The following is a 16,234-nucleotide window of genomic DNA, read 5'->3' as shown; positions in this document are numbered from 1 at the left end:
CCAATTCACCCCCACAGAGCCCCATCCAATAAGAATGCATGCCAAATCTAAAGTCACAGACCAGGTTTGGTGTGTCCGTTCGTTCGTTCGTTCATTCATTCATTCATTCTTTTAACAAAGTTTTATTAAGCGCCTATTCCGTATCAGGTAGCCGGATTACAAAATGTGCTTAAATTGGCAGCGGAGCAAATGCCAACACAAGCCTATATTTACAGGTGGATGAATGAGACACAAGTCCTTTCTGGCAGGAACCTGGCAACAAAGCCTGGCAGTAAGTTGGGCACGGAGCAGTCACCGAGTAAATGCTCTGACCTGCAGGGTCCTGGAACACGGAGGCACGGAGACGGAACACGGAGGTACGGAGGCACGTTAGGGAGACACTGATGCAGCCGCCTCCCTTTCAGAGGCGAACAGATAGAAGACGTGACCTGCCCAATCGCCACCCAGCCAGCCTGGCAGCGAAAGGCTCAACAGGGCTGGGAATTGCATTTACACTCATACCTGTATGCGCGTCCGGCTCTGCCCCATTCAAACTCTCTAAGAGCCAAGATGGGCGCCCCCCAGGCCGCCCGGCCCGGTGCCTCTCCCGGAGAGCTGTGCTGGGAAGACAGAAGGTTTCGACAGAGGGTTCCGCAGGTTTTGGCATCCTGGTAATCTGGAACTACAATTCCCGAGAGGCCTTGCGACGGACGCCATATTTTTCCTCGCTAGGGCAAAGCGGCCGACTCCTGGGAGGAAGATGTGTTGCGTTATCGGCGCGCGCGGCCGCCGTCCACGTCGCCGAGAGATAACGTTGAGGCCCGGCCCGGGCTGTCAGTCGCTGCGCGGCTGGTACGCGCCGAGGGGCCCGCGGGGCCGGCGCCGCCATGGCGGCCGTATTTGACCTGGACCTGGAGACGGAGGAAGGCAGCGAGGGCGAGGGCGAGGGCGAGCCAGAGTTCAGCCCTGCGGTGAGTGGTCCTCCCGGGCGCGGCCGGATCCCAGAGCCGATCCCATCACCCAGGCGATGGGATCGCCTCGGCTCCCCCCATGAGTGGACTCAGCTCCTGCAGACCCCGATCTTTCTCAGATCCCGGCCCCTATTAAGCTCCTTCCCCACCGTCACCCGACCTGCCTTCCAGGACCTACCCCCGATCCTTCCTTTTCTCTGCTCTCGTCCTCTCCTCCCCAGTCCTGGCCCATCACCTGCCAACTCCCATTCCTGCCCCCTTCCTCTCCTGGGCCAAGCAGCCCAGCTTGTGGGGGCGGAATCCTGGCACCTCCCTTGCCTCTGACCCCTCGGTTTCTCACAGGACGCGTGTCCCCTCGCCGACTTGAGGGCGGCTGGCCCGGAGTGAGTGATGGTCGTGTTGGGGGAGGAGGGAATGGGAAAGGGAACCTGGGGAGTATGGAGCCTTGCCCCCATCGCCCTCCTGTGTCCACAGGCCTGTGGGGCACTATGAGGAGGTGGAGCTGACGGAGACCAGTGTGAACCCCGGCCCCGAGCGCATTGGGCCCCACTGCTTTGAGCTGCTGCGTGTGCTGGGCAAGGGGGGCTATGGCAAGGTACTGGCCCCACCTCCTTCCCCACAGGCTTCACAGCAAAGGGTCCAACAAACGAGGCTTGTCAATCCGCAGCCTCCCACAGAACTCAGAGGTAGAAACATGAAGGATGGAAGGGCAAATCCTCTTAGAATCGGACTTGAAATCTTTACTGCCCCACCCTTAGGTGGGCATCAGCCTCTAGGTCCCCGTGCTTCAGGGTGGGGCGTTTTTTGGCGGCGGGGTGGGGCCTTTTGAAGATAGGGTGTAGCGAGGGAAGTTGATCCTGTCTTCCCTGCCCTACAGGTGTTCCAGGTGCGAAAGGTGCAGGGCACCAACGTGGGCAAAATCTATGCCATGAAGGTCCTGAGGAAGGTGAGTTATTCGTTCAGCCAACAAATCTGCCATTCCCCACGTGCTACACTAGGTTTGGGGAGGACAGCAGGGACCATGATGGAGGAGACAGGCCCTGTCTTGGGCATTTGCTGGTCTGTTGTCAGTTGTGATCAGTCATGCCCCACTTACTGAGGGCATGCATTCTGAGCAATGCATTGTTAGGCAATCTCATTGTTGTGTGAACATCACAGAGTGTACTTACACAAACCTAGATGGTCTCACCGGCTGCACGCCAGGCAGCATGGCAGAGCCTGTCGCTCCTGGGCTACCAGCCTGTACAGCACATTACTGTACAAAACAGCACAAGATGCAATCAGACACAAGAGAAAGTGATGCAATCCAAAGATGCCGTAAACGAGATGTCTGAGGCCGCTGCGGGGTAGCAGGGCAGACTGTTGTATGGCAAACTTTTTTTATAAGTAGAGCACCCTCTAAAATAGAGAGAAAAAGTATAGTGTAGCACATACATAAGTCAGTAACATAGTCATTTATTATTGTTCGCAAATATGTACTCTACATAATTGTGGGTACCATATTTTTTTAAATCCTCACTGGAGGATATTTCTCCATTGATTTTCAGATAGAGTGCAAGAGGGAGGGAGGGAGAGAGAGAAACACTGATGTGAGAGAGATGCATAGATTGGTTGCCTCCCGTACATGCCCCAGCCAGGCCCAGGAATTGAACCTGCAACCGAGGCACGTGCCCTTGACTGGGAATCGAACCCATGACCCTTCAGTCCTTGGGCCGATGCTCTAACCAACAAGCCAAACCAGCCAGGGCAGTGCTATACTTTTATATGATTGGCAGCACAGTGGGTCTGTTTACACCAGCATCACCACAAACATTCGGGGAATGAGTTGCATTAGGACTTTACCTCATCGCTAGGAGATAGGAATTTTTAGCTTCATCATGCTCTATGGGACCACCATCATAGATGTGCTTTGTTGTTGACTGAAATGTCAGTATGTAGCGCATGACTGGGTATTGTTTTGGCAGTGATTCTCGACCATGGGCAGTCTTGCCCCACAGGGGACATTTGGCAATGCCTGAATACATTTTGGAATCATGACTAGAGAGGGTGCTAACAGTACCCAGTGGGTAGAGACCAGGGACGCTGCTAAATATCCTGCAGTGCACAAGGCAGCGCCCCACACCAAGGAGTTGCCTGCCCAAGGCGTCGGCCGTGCTGAGGATGAGAAAACTGCTAGAGGTTGAGAGAGGGTGGCTGAAGGATAATGGCTGGAGGGACCGAAGGAGCCCCAGGTGCCCACCTTCTAACCGACTCCTGCCTCTCCAGGCCAAAATTGTGCGCAACGCCAAGGACACGGCACACACACGGGCTGAACGAAACATTCTGGAGTCGGTGAAACACCCCTTCATAGTGGAACTGGCCTATGCCTTCCAGACTGGTGGCAAACTCTACCTCATCCTCGAGTGCCTCAGTGGTATGAGGGGGCCCGGCGAGGGCAAGGGCAGGGCCAAGGAACCAGCACAGGAAGGTCTGGGGTCTGAGAGAAGCCTGGAGAGCTGTGGTGTGTAGGACAGCTAGGGGGCCCCCACACCCATCTGTCAGTCTCTGTCCATCCCTTTATTCGTTCGTTCGTTCGTTCATTCATTCATTCATTCATTCATTCAGCAAACATCTATCTAATGCCTATTGTGTCCCTCGCCTGTGTTGGGGGTGGATGGGAATGTGGGAGTTTGTTTAGAAGTCTAGAGGGCTGTGCTCTCCATTTCCACTGTCCCTTCATGTCCTGTTCCTTCCTCCTGTGTGTCCTGCATCCAGTCAGGTCCCAGAGCCAGTTAGGTCATCCTCTGCCATGACCTCCATCTCTCCACTCTTCCAGGGGCGTGGGGAGGGCACCGTTGTGTCTTAACTCCGGCTCAGCCTCTCCCAGTGTCTCCTCCATTAACGCCCAGGGTCGTCGCCTCAGAGCCTGGCATTGTTCCCAACACTCCTCAGAATCCATGGCTCCCTGTAACGGCCCGGATACAGCCCGACCTCCTTGGCCTGGCCTCTCCTGGGGCCTCCTGTTCGCCTTGGAGCGGTCCAGGCCTGCTTTTCCCCGCACCCCACCTGCACCAAGGAGCCCTGTGAGCTCCAGTCCCTGAGCGCCATCTCAGCATCCCCTTTAAGTCCCACTGCTGCCGTGCCTTCCTGTCCCCTCACCTTGGGATTAATTTTGTCCTCCTTTGTCTCCTCTGTGAGGAATTTGGGGGTTAAGCTCTCAGAGCTGTCGGCTCCGTCTGGTATGTCTTCTCCCGTTAGACTGAGCATCCTGAGGGCAATGGCTGGGTCTCTTTATCTCTGTCCCCAGCTTCACCCAGCACAGGGCCAGGCACCGAGTAGGCGTCGGTAGATGTTTGCTGAATTGAATTGAACCCCCACGGCAGCTCTGTGAGGCAGGTAGGGCGGGAATTGTGAGCCCCATCCCCCAAGAAGAAACCAAGACTTGGAGACCAAAGGAGCTGGGTCCCAGCACACAGCTGCTGACGTGTTTGTGTGTCGCAGGCGGCGAGCTCTTCACGCACTTGGAGCGAGAGGGCATCTTCCTGGAAGACACAGCCTGGTGGGTGCTCCTTCCTGCCTCTCTCCTGGGGCTCCAGGGAGCGCGAGGGCCTGCCTTCCCCACGTCACTCTTGCCCCCACCCTGTCCTGTGTCTGCAGTTTCTACCTGGCAGAGATCACACTGGCCCTGGGCCACCTCCACTCCCAAGGCATCATCTACCGGGACCTCAAACCCGAGAACATCATGCTTAACAGCCAGGGTGCGCGTGTGCAGTCGTATCCACTGGTCAGAACCTGCGGGGAGGGCTGAGGAGCCCGTGGGGTGGCCTGGGGCCCTGACCACTCCTCCATCATGCCTCCTCAGGCCACATCAAACTGACGGACTTCGGACTCTGCAAGGAGTCCATTCATGAGGGTGTCGTCACCCACACCTTCTGTGGCACCATTGAGTACATGTAAGGGGCAGCTGGCGAGGCCCAGGGTCGGGAGGACAGCCAGGAAGGGCCTGGCACAGCTGATGGTTCTACCCGGCTTCCAGGGCCCCTGAGATTCTGGTGCGCAGCGGCCACAACCGGGCGGTGGACTGGTGGAGCCTGGGGGCCCTGATGTACGACATGCTCACTGGATCGGCAAGTCCAGCCTCCTCGGGAGGGCAGGAGTGAGGGCAGGAGTGAGGGCAGGGGGAGGTCCCTCCCCCGGGCAGGGGCAGGGCCCGGAGGGAGGCCCACAAGGCTCCTCTCACCCTCCTCCCCTCCAGCCACCCTTCACTGCAGAGAATCGGAAGAAAACCATGGACAAGATCATCAAAGGGAAGCTGACGCTGCCCCCTTACCTCACCCCGGATGCCCGGGACCTCGTCAAAAAGGTGGGCTCCCTCCTGCCCTTGGTCTGGCCCGTCTCATTTCCCAGGCCCTGCGTGGGTTCCTGAGTGCCTCTGGGTCGTGGGGAGCCAGAGCACTACAGCCTGTGCAGGGTGCCTTTGGGACGGAGGAGCCCCACTTTGTGGTCCCAGACATTGAGCTTGGGGCTTAGCTCTGACGCAGAGCAGCTGCTGACCCCAAGGCCCTCGTCCTAATTTGCAAACCGTTCGTGATGAGCTAGCCGCTCTTCCATTGAAAAGGCGACCAGGGGCACAGGGCCGGGTAGGCCCTCACGCAGATTTGGAGTTGGGTCCCCACCAAAGCACCCGGGGTGATGCCAGCAACCATGGGCCTTTGTAAAGGCTTCATAGAGAAGGGGACATTGGACCAGACCTTGGAAGTCTGAGCATCAGTAGGTAGAGACCACACTCCAGAGGCCTTCTCCTCCCACTTCTCCCTCCTCTCCACTCCCTAGCCCCTCCCCAGCCAGCTCCTGGGAACACAGGGACACCCGAGCACTACCTCTGTCCCAGACCCTCACCCTCTGTCCTGTCCTCTAGTTTCTGAAGCGGAATTCCAGCCAACGGATCGGGGGTGGCCCAGGGGACGCTGCTGATGTACAGGTGGGTCTGGAACCACCATAAGGGGGGTGCTGGAGGGCAGAGAGAGTTACTGAGGGAGCCAAGGGGGGTGAACTGTTGGCATGTTTGGGGGCGCTCTACCCACAGAGGCACCCCTTTTTCCGGCACATTAATTGGGACGATCTCCTGGCCCGCCGTGTGGACCCGCCTTTCAGGCCCTGTCTGGTGAGTGGTGGTCCCATGGGCCCAGAGGTGGGTGGAGGACCCCCATTTTGGACACCCCTTGACCCCTCCCCACTCGGGTCTGCCCACAGCAGTCAGAAGAGGACGTGAGCCAGTTTGACACCCACTTCACGCGGCAGACACCCGTGGACAGTCCAGACGACACGGCCCTCAGTGAGAGCGCCAACCAGGCCTTCCTGGTATGGTCTGGGTGGCCCGCGGGTTCTGGGGACACGGGCGGGACTGGCTGAGGAACAGTGGCTGCTGAGCATCGCCTGCCATGCCTCTGCCCCCAGGGCTTCACGTACGTGGCGCCCTCCGTCCTGGACAGCATCAAGGAGGGCTTCTCCTTCCAGCCCAAGCTGCGCTCCCCCAGGCGCCTCAACAGCAGCCCCCGGACCCCCATCAGGTACTCAGAGCAGAGGGGAGCCTAGGGCTGGGCCAGGAGGCCAGTTCGAGCTGTGGCTCTGCCCTCAAGCCCGGGGTGCCCTGGCTGAGGCTCTTAGCCAGCATTAGCCTCAGTTTCCCATCCACCTCGGGGACACCTTGTGGCAGGGGCTACCTGGGTGGGCACTTGCCCTCACAGCCTATGTACCCAGGCAGGTGGGGAAGTCAGCCCTCCTGCCCGGGTGCCAGGAGGCGCTGACTCTGCCTTGGTTTCCCCTGCAGCCCCCTGAAGTTCTCACCCTTTGAGGGGTTCCGGCCCAGCCCCGGCCCACCAGAGCCCATGGAGCCCCCTCTACCTCCTCTCCTGCCTCCACCGTCACCACCACCACCCTCGAGCACTGTCCCCCTCCCCATTCGACTCCCCTCAGGGAAAAAGAAGTCCAAGAGGGGCCGTGGGCACCCTGGGCACTAGGAGGGTGGGCAGGGATGAAGCCAGCTACTGAGGCTCCTCCCTGCAGGCCAAGAAGGACCCCAGGGGACATTGGGGTACAGGAGTGAGTGTGTGAGAGTGTGTCTCTGTTGGGAGTGGCCAGGCCCCTGAATCATGAGCAGGGGCTGGCTGCGGGGAGGGCCTCCGCAGCTGAGCTGTGTGCTCGCAGAAATAAAGGATCAGATCATGGCACTGACCTGGCTCTTCCTTTGGCGTCTGGGGGCAGGAGTGGGCAAGGTCGTGCCAGAGGAGCGTCTGCTTAGGGACAGAAGGGTCACCACAGGACCACAGGGCCACAGGGCTGGAGGACTTTATTTCAGAGGGCTGCTCAGTGCCCCAGGGAATGAATGCCCTTCCTGGAGGGGGCAGAGATGCGCAGCCTTGGGGACAAAACTGAGGGGCGGAGTGACAGTCTGAGGCTCTCCATGTGGAGGTGACAGTGGGGTCCAGGGCAGGCAGTCTCCAGTCAGGGCAGCTGGGTAAGCAGAGGCGCAGCGACAGGGATGTGACCCCAGGGCTGGTGCCTACAGTGCGGTGACATGGAGGCCCTTGCCCCCAGCTGCCCCAGCACTGTCGTCCCAGGCGGCGCTGCCAGCAAAGGCGTGCAGGTCGCTCAGCAGGGCCTCAGCGCTGCTGGCTGAGCCTTGCAGCTCCTTGGAGCTGAGGCCCAGGCCGCCTTCAGTGTCGCCGGTGTCACTGCCGCGTGCTTCCTGAGCGGGCCCTGGGCCATGCTGTGGGCTGTGCTGCTTTCCACACCGCCGCTCCTCTTCCTGGGGCTTGGCCTTCTCCGGGCCACCATCAAGGCTGTAGTCTTCCTCGTCCCGCTCATCCTCCTGCTGCTCTGGGTCCTCATCTGGTGACTCCAGCTCCGCCCGGGTCCGGAGCCAGCGGCCTGGCGGACTGGCCCAGAGCAAGCGGCGGGTGCGGCCCCACAGCGCAGCACCCAGGCGGGCCGGGTGGTAGTAGCCTCCGGAGTCTCGGCTGAGGCGGCGCCAGGCCAGGGCCAGGCCAGTGGCCAGCAGAAGGAGCAGCAGCAGCAGCAGGATCACAGTGACAGAGCTGGAGCCCACGGTGTCCTGGGCACTGCCACCGGAGCCCAGGACCCCTGGCAGGGCCAGCAGCGCCCCAAGCCCGAGGGCACAGGGCAGGTCCTGTGGGGAGACAGGCAGGGCTCATCCCAGGCCATGGGCAGGCTGGGTGACTGAGTTCTTGGGTGCCTTTTGGGCAAAATGGAGACAGTTGAGCAGAGAAGCCCAAGTCCTTGCTTGGTCAACAAGGCTCTTGCCCTGTGAGACCTGTCCACCTCCCTCCCACTGCACCTTATAAGCCTGCTCCTATGGGGGGCTCAGAGGGAGGACTCTGCCGGAATGTCCCGTCCCTCCTCCCCTTCCTGCCAGCCACATGGCTCGCCTTTCACCGTAGCTCTGAGAACCTCAGTGAGGCCTGACCTGACCTGGATCACCACCCTGACCTCATCCCTGCAGCCCAGCCCAGCTCCACTACCCACTACCCACCCCCAACTCCTAGCCCAATAGGAATGCTACTTGTTTATTAGGTTTATCTCGCCTCCCCCCCACTTCCCCCCACACACACCAGAATTAACTGCAGGAAGACGGGGATCTTTCTGGCTCAAGCACCTAAAATATTCCTGGCACATAGTAGGTGTTCAATAAATGGTTGACTGTCAGACTGCCAGGGTGGGCAGGGGTGGGGATGGGGCTGACTTTTCCTGAGGCCTGGGATAGAGGAACCAGTCCCAAGGCAATTGTTTACTGTCCACTTGGCCGGGTCCCAGGAAGGGGGTCCCTGAGACTCCTCTTCCCCCCAGCTCTGCTACTGCCCCAGCTACAGCATTTCCGTTCAGTTTAACTTTCTGTCCCTGGGGGCCTCAGGGGCTGGGGGAGGCGGGTGCAGCTGCCAGAGGAAGCCTGCGGTTGGAACAAGGCAGGTGGGGGTGTTGGGGGGAGGGGTGCAGAGGTACAAGCAAGACTCCCTCCCAGGCAGGCTCACCAGCAGAGCAGGGGAGGGTCTCTCTGGGGGTCTTTAAGCAGGTCTGGGTCACAACCTGAGTCCCAGGGAGGCCCAGCTCTGAGGTGAAGGGAGAGAAAGGTCTAGATTCTGCCCCACACCTGTCCTGGCTCTCTGTCCTCTGCTGGGACTGGTTGCTTTTAGCCCCATAGAGGGAATCCTTCCTTAACTCCCTCTGACCTCCTGTCACCCCCACCCAAGGACCCAGCGGGCTCCAACGCTCACCATGGGTCCGCAGGCTTCTCAGCGCTGGGTGCCCACCTCTCGCTCCAACTGTACCGAGTGAGAAGTGAGCTCGCGCGCGCTCAACTGCAGCTAGGAATTGACGCTTCCGCTTCCTGCCCACGAGACCCCACCCAGCCCTGTCTGCCACAGGCCCCTTGAGTCTCTTGGGACCACCGTGACCCTCACAGGCCTCTCGATGGGCCAGGCTGGGCTGTGGGGCCTGTGACCAGGCCTCCAAGAGGAAGCGGGCAGCCAGCTCAGCAGGATATGGCCCTAAAGGTTCCCATGTGTCTTCTGCCTCAGTCTTCAGAGAAGCTGACGGCGGGGGATGCTCCCGGCCTCCAGACCTCTCTCAAGTTGATGATCCCTGCGGCCTCATCTGTCCCCCTTTCTTTTCCCAGCCCCACCTGCAGCAGAATGGCAAACTGGCTTTTAGAAAGAGAATTTTATTTGGAATGAAAATATAGAGCCCATCCCTCCTACTCCTCCGAGGAGGGAGCGGGGGCTGGGTAGGAGTGGGGAGATGGTCCCTCAGAGTATAAGCTTGTGTTGGTACAAAAATCCTCCACAGTAACAATGACAAAAGCCAGGCAGCTCCAGCCTGGGCCACAGGATGGATCAGGGTGTGGACTGGCCCTTGAACCTGCCCCAGAGGCCCTCAGCAGGGGGCAGGGGACAGCCAGGCAGCAGTGTGACCTGATAGCAGAGGCTGAGTGAGGAGGTGGGTAGAGGAGGAGGAGGAGGTGAGGTGGGAATGGCATCAGTTGGGCCTGTGGCCTGTGGTCCTATGCGTCCCCATTCTCCATGCGGCCCAGCTGCTCCTCCAGGCGGCCAATCCGCTCCCCTTGCTCCTTGACCAGTGCTCTGAGTGCCCGCAGCTCCTGCATCACCTCCTCCAGCTTACCAGCCTCCTGCAGGGACATCTGGGGATCAGGGATCACAGAGCTGTAGCCCTCCCTAAATCATTACCAGGCAGGGAGGGGCCTGAGGCTCAGAGATAAACAGCAAATGGTTCAGGCACACACAGCACACCGGGGCTTCCCAACACCACCCAGACCGCCAGCACATACCCCAGCTCCGGCGAGGCTGCTGCTGGGGGCGGTTGTATTGGTGGAGGCTGCAGGTGTGGAGGCCCCCGGGCGAGTGGAGCCAGGGGCCACGGCAGGCCGGCTGTCAGATAGCACGTTGCGCCGGCTGACCTTCAGGTCCCGATGTTTGCTGGGCACGTAAGCCTCCCGCAGGGAGATGAGGATGGGGTCTGCATCCCGCCCGCTCACCCACTCCTCCGCCTCCAGGGCCGCCTCGGGCCCTGCCGTGTCAGGGTACAGATCATCCTGGAAGAGGTCCGACTGGGCAGGGGGTGAGGGAGGTCAGGATCAGCTGGGGGCCCACCATCAGCGTCCTCTTGTCTGGACTCTAGGTGGCCACCTCCTCATCACTCTCCTGGCCTCCAGGCCTGCACCCTGTCAACCCATTCCTCAGTGGCCTGGCCCTGAGTCACCATCTGTCTAACCTCAGTCTGTCCCTTTACTTCCCTTCTGGACACCGCCAACTGCTCCCTCTGAAACCTTCCCCAGCCTCCCTAAGCAGCGATGAGGGAATTCCGGGCGCCATGGCTGCGCCCATGGGCTGTGAGTGCCTGGGACAGCCCTGTCAGTCTGGTTCACAGCTTGGCTCCCTGGGACGTGGCTGGCACTGAATGGTCACTCAGCGAATGCTGGCTGGAGAAGGAGACACGTCCAAAGCTCTTGGCTGGGCATCTGAGACGCAGCCACATGTGGCCTGATCCCCTCCTCCTGGGGGCCTCTACTGCACCCAGACTCCCTGCCCCTCTCCATTCCCAGCTCTGTGCCCTGCGCCTGGCCTACTGCCCACCACTGGCGGGCCCTGCCTCAGCCACACTGCCAGCCGCCTCCAACGAGAAGACCACCTGGCTGTCTCCTGTGGTTCATTCAGAGCCGGGCCTTGGCTCTCACCCTTATCTCGGCTTGTCCCCTGCCCAGTACAGCCCAACACCTGGGGACACCCTGGTGTTTGTCCAGCCCACTGACTGCACCCACACCCAGCAGGCCTCACCCCACATGGCCTGTCTGCTGGAGAAGGGCGAGGGTGCCCACACACTGCCGGGTAGGACAGGGGAACTGGGTGGCCTCACCTTTCTTGGCACAGTCATGACAATGGGCTCACACTTGCGCTCATGCAGTTTATAGAACCTGGAAAAGGGAGGGAGGGAGGAGCCGTGCATGGAACCCCCTACCAGCTCTCCTGGCTCCCTCTCCTCCTTACTTCCATCCTCACCTGGCCCCTCCAAGGCTGATCCCTCACCCTGGGGCCTCCTAAGCAGTTTTCTATAATTTGACCTCTCAACCCTGCCCCTAGGCCACCCCTCCCCCCCAGAGCCAGCTGCCTAGGTGGCCCCTCTTACCGGGCGATCTCGCACTTGCTGACCTCCAGGCCCCGCTTAGGCATGCTGCCCATGCCCCTCTGGGGCTCTTTGCTGGTGAATGTGTTCAGGAAGTGGATGTAAGGGGACTCGTCTGTGATCTCAAAGTACCGGATGCTGGAGTCGCCCTGTGGGTGGGTGGGAACAGGTCTCAGTGCTCGGGCATCCCTCTTCCCTGGCCACCAGGCCTGCCCAGCCTTACCTTGCCGCACACGTAGACCACACTGGTGTCAGGGTCATAAAAGGGCAACAGGGCCCCGTTGCTTGAATCCAGCTCCTGCAGGGCCATGGGTTCTTCGAGGTTTGCCTGGCATGTGGGGTAGGGTACAGTCAGGCCAGGCCAGGCCACACTCCCCTCTCCCCTCAATGTCCCAACGCTCCATCGGGACTGCCCCAGCCAGCCTCACATACCAGGCTGGTGGGTTCTCTCCCACCTCTAAGCCTTTGCCTACATAGTGTGCCCCACCAAGCCCTCCTGGCTCCCCTCTGCTCCCAGGGTCCTACTTCTCTGGCCTACGCCAGGCCTTTAGACTACTCCCAGGCCACTGAGCAAGTGCTGACAATCCCCACCACGTGGGAGCTGGGGGTGCCAGGAAGCATCAGCCTGTCTCAGGGGCCCCGGGAGATCAGGATACAGAAGTACAGCTGTGGACAGAGCACTTCAGGGGAAGGGCTGGGAGGCTTCCTGGAGGAGGGGCCTCTGCACTGGGTCTCAAAGGGCAGCTGGGTAGGAACAGGCAAGCAAAGGAGGGGAAGACCCTCCAGTTGGTAAGAACAATGTGAACAAAGACTCGGAGGTAGCTGGAGGCCTAGGGAGGCCTGAGAGCAGGGGGCAGGAACAGGAGAGCCTCAGGTGCTAGGCTGAGAACCTGGGAACCACAGGTCTCTCCAGGGTGACTCCCGCACTCCCCGCCCGTGGGGGGGGGGGGCAGGGGAGGGGGGCGGGCAAGTCTCTAGCCTGCCACCTCAGGCCAGCCAGGGCCACTCACCGGGTCCCAGAGCGCCAGCTGCCGCTCGCTCATGCGGCTGAAGCCTGTGGTGAACACCTTGCCATCAGCCAGAAAGATGGCCCGCATGGGCCGAGCCCCTTCGTGAGCCTTCTCCCGCTCCTGTTGGGTCATGGTGGTCAGTGCGACGCCTGAATGGAGCCCCTTGGCCTGTTCACTGCCCCCCTCGCCCTCCAGGGCCACATACCGCCACCAAGGTGCCCCGGCGGGGGTCGATGATGCGCACGCTCTTGTCCTTGCACGCGGAGCAGAAGAGGCTGCCATTGTGGTTCCAGCTGACATTGTAGATGAGGTCGGGGTGCAGGCTGTCCAGGCGGTACAGCTCCTCTGCCGTGCCCACGTTCCAGATGAGCACCACATTGTCACAGCCTGCCAGGTGGGGGGACGTCAGCCTACCAGGCCCCCTTTGAGCACCCTACTGGGGGCCTCAGCTTTCTCATCTTTCAGATGGGCCTGGGAGGAGGTGTGGGAGGTTCCAGAGCTGTCCAGGAGAGGACGTGGGCGAGGGCGGGGGAGTGGTGCAGACCTGCGCTGAGCAGCACGTTGCGGGCCGTCGGGTGCCAGGTAACGATGCCCACTCGCTTGGTGTGCCCCTCCAGCACCACCACCGGCTCTGTCAGCGGGGAGACTAGCCCGTTCTCTGGGATCTGCCACACCTGTGGGAGGGTCGAGGCTGCCGGCTAAGGCCTGCGCCTGGCCACGCTCCCAGCAGCCTCGAACCACACCTGCGACCCTGGGCCCACCACAGCCCCACACCTCACCATGACAGTGCAGTCCTCTGAGCCACTGGCAATGACTTCGTCGTTGTGGGGACACCAGTCAATGTCCAGGACAGGACCCGTGTGCCCACACACTGTCGGGTAGGCCTTGTCAATGCGGCCCGTCTGCAGGCATGAGGGGGACAGTCAAGGAGGACTCCAGGCGCCCAAGCTCCACCCCTCCCAAAGCCTCAGTCTTCCCTTCCAGGGAGCAGGAGTGATTGATGCACCTGGCCTGGCCCACAGGTGGCCCAGATGTGACTGCTCTTTCTGGCCCACGGCTCCCTCACGGGCACCACCAGGTGAGCAGGAAATGTTGGTTGCCTTGACCCTGACTCAGTAGCAATAAAAGACAGTCTCCTTCTGGGAAAAATGTGGATTATGACACCTTCCCAGCAGTGTGGGGATGGGCAAGATATGGGCTGTGGCTATGGGTCTGGTAGGAGTGGCCAAGCCACCTCCAGTCCTTCCCCCAGCCCTTAGGGGCCCCACCTTGCTTAGGGGTAGCACCAGGAAGGCGCCCCCACCGCTGGCCTCCACAATCACCGCCAGGAATTTGGGGTTGACCGCGCAGAAGGTGCTGTCCCAGGTGACACGGGACACTCGAATGTCTTCATAACACTGGTCATTCTTGACCGGCTGCCCGAACACATGCCGGAATTTGCTCTGCCGAACCACCTTTCGGAAGGACATGTCTGCAGTGTGCAGAGGCCTGGTCAGCTCCCACCCAGCGCAACAGCCCCCAGCCTCCCAGGGCTGCCTGAAGGGGGTGGGGGGATGCCACTGGGGCCTGGTCATCACGACCCGCCTGGCTCTCAGTTTCCCCTTACAGGATGGGGTCACAGGTGCAGACCCTGGCTGCCTGCCCCAGGGGACGAGGCCTGGCAGGACCCTTCCCTGGGGCCCCTCGCTGGCTCTGGCATGTGTGTGGGGGAGCAGGGGGCGGAGAGCCAGAGCCAGAGCGAGCTCAGCTTCTCCGTGGGTCCCAGTCAATTCCCAGCAGGCTCCTTCCGCCCAGGGTTTGGGAGCTGGGTGATGAGGAGGGCGGACAGAGGGGGCAGGGCAGGTCTCCGCTGTAGGGGCCGCGCTAGGCCCCAGTGCCGAGTCCCAGGGAACGTGCAGAGCCCGCAGGAATGTGCAGGGAGCCCCAGGCCGGCCCGGGGGTCCTGGCAGGACTGGGCGGAGGTTGGGAAGCCGCAGAGCATCCCTGAGCCGCCTCGGAGCGGGGTCCGAGGTAAACCGGGAGCCCGACTGCCAGGGACCCCGGCCCAGGAGAGGAGGGGCTGGGTGGCCAAGGGGAGTTGGGACTGAGGGTGGGGCACTGCGGAGGGGAAGGATTCCTGGGACTCGCGACCTCCCACCCGGGCCCCCCGCGGCCCCGCCCCCGCAGCTCCGCCGCCCCCCGTCTGCGCCCCCAGCCCCGGCCTCCCGCGCTCACCGGGGGCGCCGGGGACTGCGGCACCGGCCTCGGGCGGCTCCGGATCCCAGCCTCTGGGAAGCAGGAAGCGGGAATCAGGAAGTGACAGAGGAGAGGGGGCCAGGGGCGGGGCGGGGCGGGGCTCGGGGGCGGGGCCTGGGTCACGCGCGGAGGGGCGGGGCAGGAGGCTGCGACGGTGCCTGGAGGCCCGAGCGCGGGGGCGCCGGGGCGCGGGGGGTGCGGGGGGCGCGGGGCGGGGCTTGGACGGGCCTGGGAGCCCCGCCCCGCAGACCCCCAGTCGCTCTGAGGCGGAGGGATGGGAGCCCGAGGGCCCACACGGGAAGGGGCAGTCCCGGCCCTTCCAGGAGTGGATGGAGACCTGCCCCTCCCAACCTTGCACCCCAATGCATGCTTCAGGGGCCCTGGTCATCAGGGCCCCCAGGCCATCCACCCACTCCAAAATCTATTATCTACTGGGGCGGCCGACGTGTGACCGTGCCTCTTTCTAAGTTACAGAAGTATCCGCTCTTGGTTAACAATGTAAATAAAACAGAAGTGTTTTAAGGAGCGAGTGGAAGCCCCGCCCCCCAACTCATTCTTCCGGGTGAACACCCTGGGTCTTGCTGGGCCTCCTTATTAAAAATAGAAATGGGCCGTTCCCCACCCCCCACCCCACTCCCGCCCCGATCCCTCACACTTTCCTGTCTTTCCCCAACCGTCTCCCACGGAGACCTGGAGGTCAGTCCACAGACCTCTCCCTCCTTGCCGCCAGCTCCTGGGACAAGGGGGCTTAGTTGTTCCTGTAGGTCTCACAGGCAGTCTGCCCCCTCCACCTGGGGCTGGTGTCCCTGGGGCACCAGCCACTTCCCCTCATTCCTTCTCTGAGCATCTGCTGCCCTGGGTGACCAAGCGGTGATGGGCAAGATCCCTTTCTCAGAAAGAGTGGGGTGCAGGGGGAAGCAGGGGAGAGCAGAAGTCAGAAGGAGCCTTTCTAGGGCTCTATGAAGCCCTCTGTGTGTCCCATGTGGGCTGGGGCTTGTGCCCTCCTCATGCCCTTCACCACACCCCATTGAGGAAACAGCTCAGGGAGGAGAGGTGCCTGCCCAGGTCACCCTTCTGGGACTCAGGCCTGATCTGTTTGGCTCCAAAGTCCTTGCTTTCCCACTGCCCCATAAATCTTGGGCAGGCCAACCCCTCCAGCCCAGGACAGGAATGTGGGTGGCTTAGAAGAGGGGAGGCAGCCACAAAGCCTCCCTCTAAACCCCAAACCAGGTAACACCTACAGTGGCTGCTACCCTACCCCCATCCTGCCTGTCTGACCGCTGCCGACCACCCCTTATTACCTACTACTGTCCCTTCCCTGCATGTGGCCCAGTGACACCTGACCTC

The 16,234-nt window shown here is 61.4% G+C and overlaps 3 protein-coding genes across 5 annotated transcripts; 1 reads left to right on the top strand and 2 right to left on the bottom strand.

The window, feature by feature from the left end:
• The first annotated feature begins 709 nt into the window (after positions 1-709).
• Positions 710-7,162, top strand: RPS6KB2 (ribosomal protein S6 kinase B2). Of its 2 annotated transcripts, none has more exons than XM_080688127.1 (15): positions 710-950; positions 1,293-1,333; positions 1,425-1,545; positions 1,828-1,896; positions 3,216-3,363; positions 4,431-4,488; positions 4,587-4,687; positions 4,792-4,882; positions 4,966-5,056; positions 5,185-5,292; positions 5,848-5,910; positions 6,016-6,093; positions 6,183-6,290; positions 6,387-6,499; positions 6,760-7,162. In XM_080688127.1, the coding sequence occupies exons 1-15, from the start codon at positions 867-869 to the stop codon at positions 6,947-6,949; spliced, it is 1,464 nt and encodes a 487-aa protein (XP_080544253.1). In that variant the 5' UTR covers positions 710-866; the 3' UTR covers positions 6,950-7,162. The 2 variants fall into 2 exon arrangements, with proteins under 2 accessions (XP_080544253.1, XP_080544254.1); XM_080688128.1 differs by having other exon boundaries at positions 798-950; positions 6,387-6,523; positions 6,770-7,129.
• A 99-nt stretch (positions 7,163-7,261) lies between these two features.
• On the bottom strand, positions 7,262-9,349 carry PTPRCAP (protein tyrosine phosphatase receptor type C associated protein). The gene is made up of 2 exons (XM_080687819.1): positions 9,221-9,349; positions 7,262-8,118 (listed from the first exon to the last, which is right to left on the bottom strand). The coding sequence occupies exons 1-2, from the start codon at positions 9,221-9,223 to the stop codon at positions 7,492-7,494; spliced, it is 630 nt and encodes a 209-aa protein (XP_080543945.1). The 5' UTR covers positions 9,224-9,349; the 3' UTR covers positions 7,262-7,491.
• Positions 9,350-9,646: 297 nt separating this feature from the next.
• CORO1B (coronin 1B) lies at positions 9,647-14,947 on the bottom strand. 2 transcript variants are annotated; one of them, XM_080642297.1, is made up of 11 exons: positions 14,867-14,947; positions 13,921-14,123; positions 13,432-13,554; positions 13,197-13,326; positions 12,858-13,039; positions 12,653-12,772; positions 11,866-11,970; positions 11,646-11,791; positions 11,376-11,433; positions 10,291-10,569; positions 9,647-10,143 (listed from the first exon to the last, which is right to left on the bottom strand). In XM_080642297.1, the coding sequence occupies exons 2-11, from the start codon at positions 14,119-14,121 to the stop codon at positions 10,006-10,008; spliced, it is 1,482 nt and encodes a 493-aa protein (XP_080498423.1). In that variant the 5' UTR covers positions 14,122-14,123; positions 14,867-14,947; the 3' UTR covers positions 9,647-10,005. The 2 variants fall into 2 exon arrangements, with proteins under 2 accessions (XP_080498423.1, XP_080498424.1); XM_080642298.1 differs by having other exon boundaries at positions 9,647-10,131.
• Between the last annotated feature and the right edge of the window lie 1,287 nt (positions 14,948-16,234).

Source organism: Plecotus auritus (genome assembly GCF_963455305.1).
Source record: "Plecotus auritus genome assembly, chromosome: 9".
Classification (NCBI taxonomy): Eukaryota; Metazoa; Chordata; class Mammalia; order Chiroptera; family Vespertilionidae; genus Plecotus; species Plecotus auritus.
The sequence above is the reverse complement of the archived record's forward strand: the minus strand, read 5'-3'. Positions and strand labels throughout refer to the sequence as shown.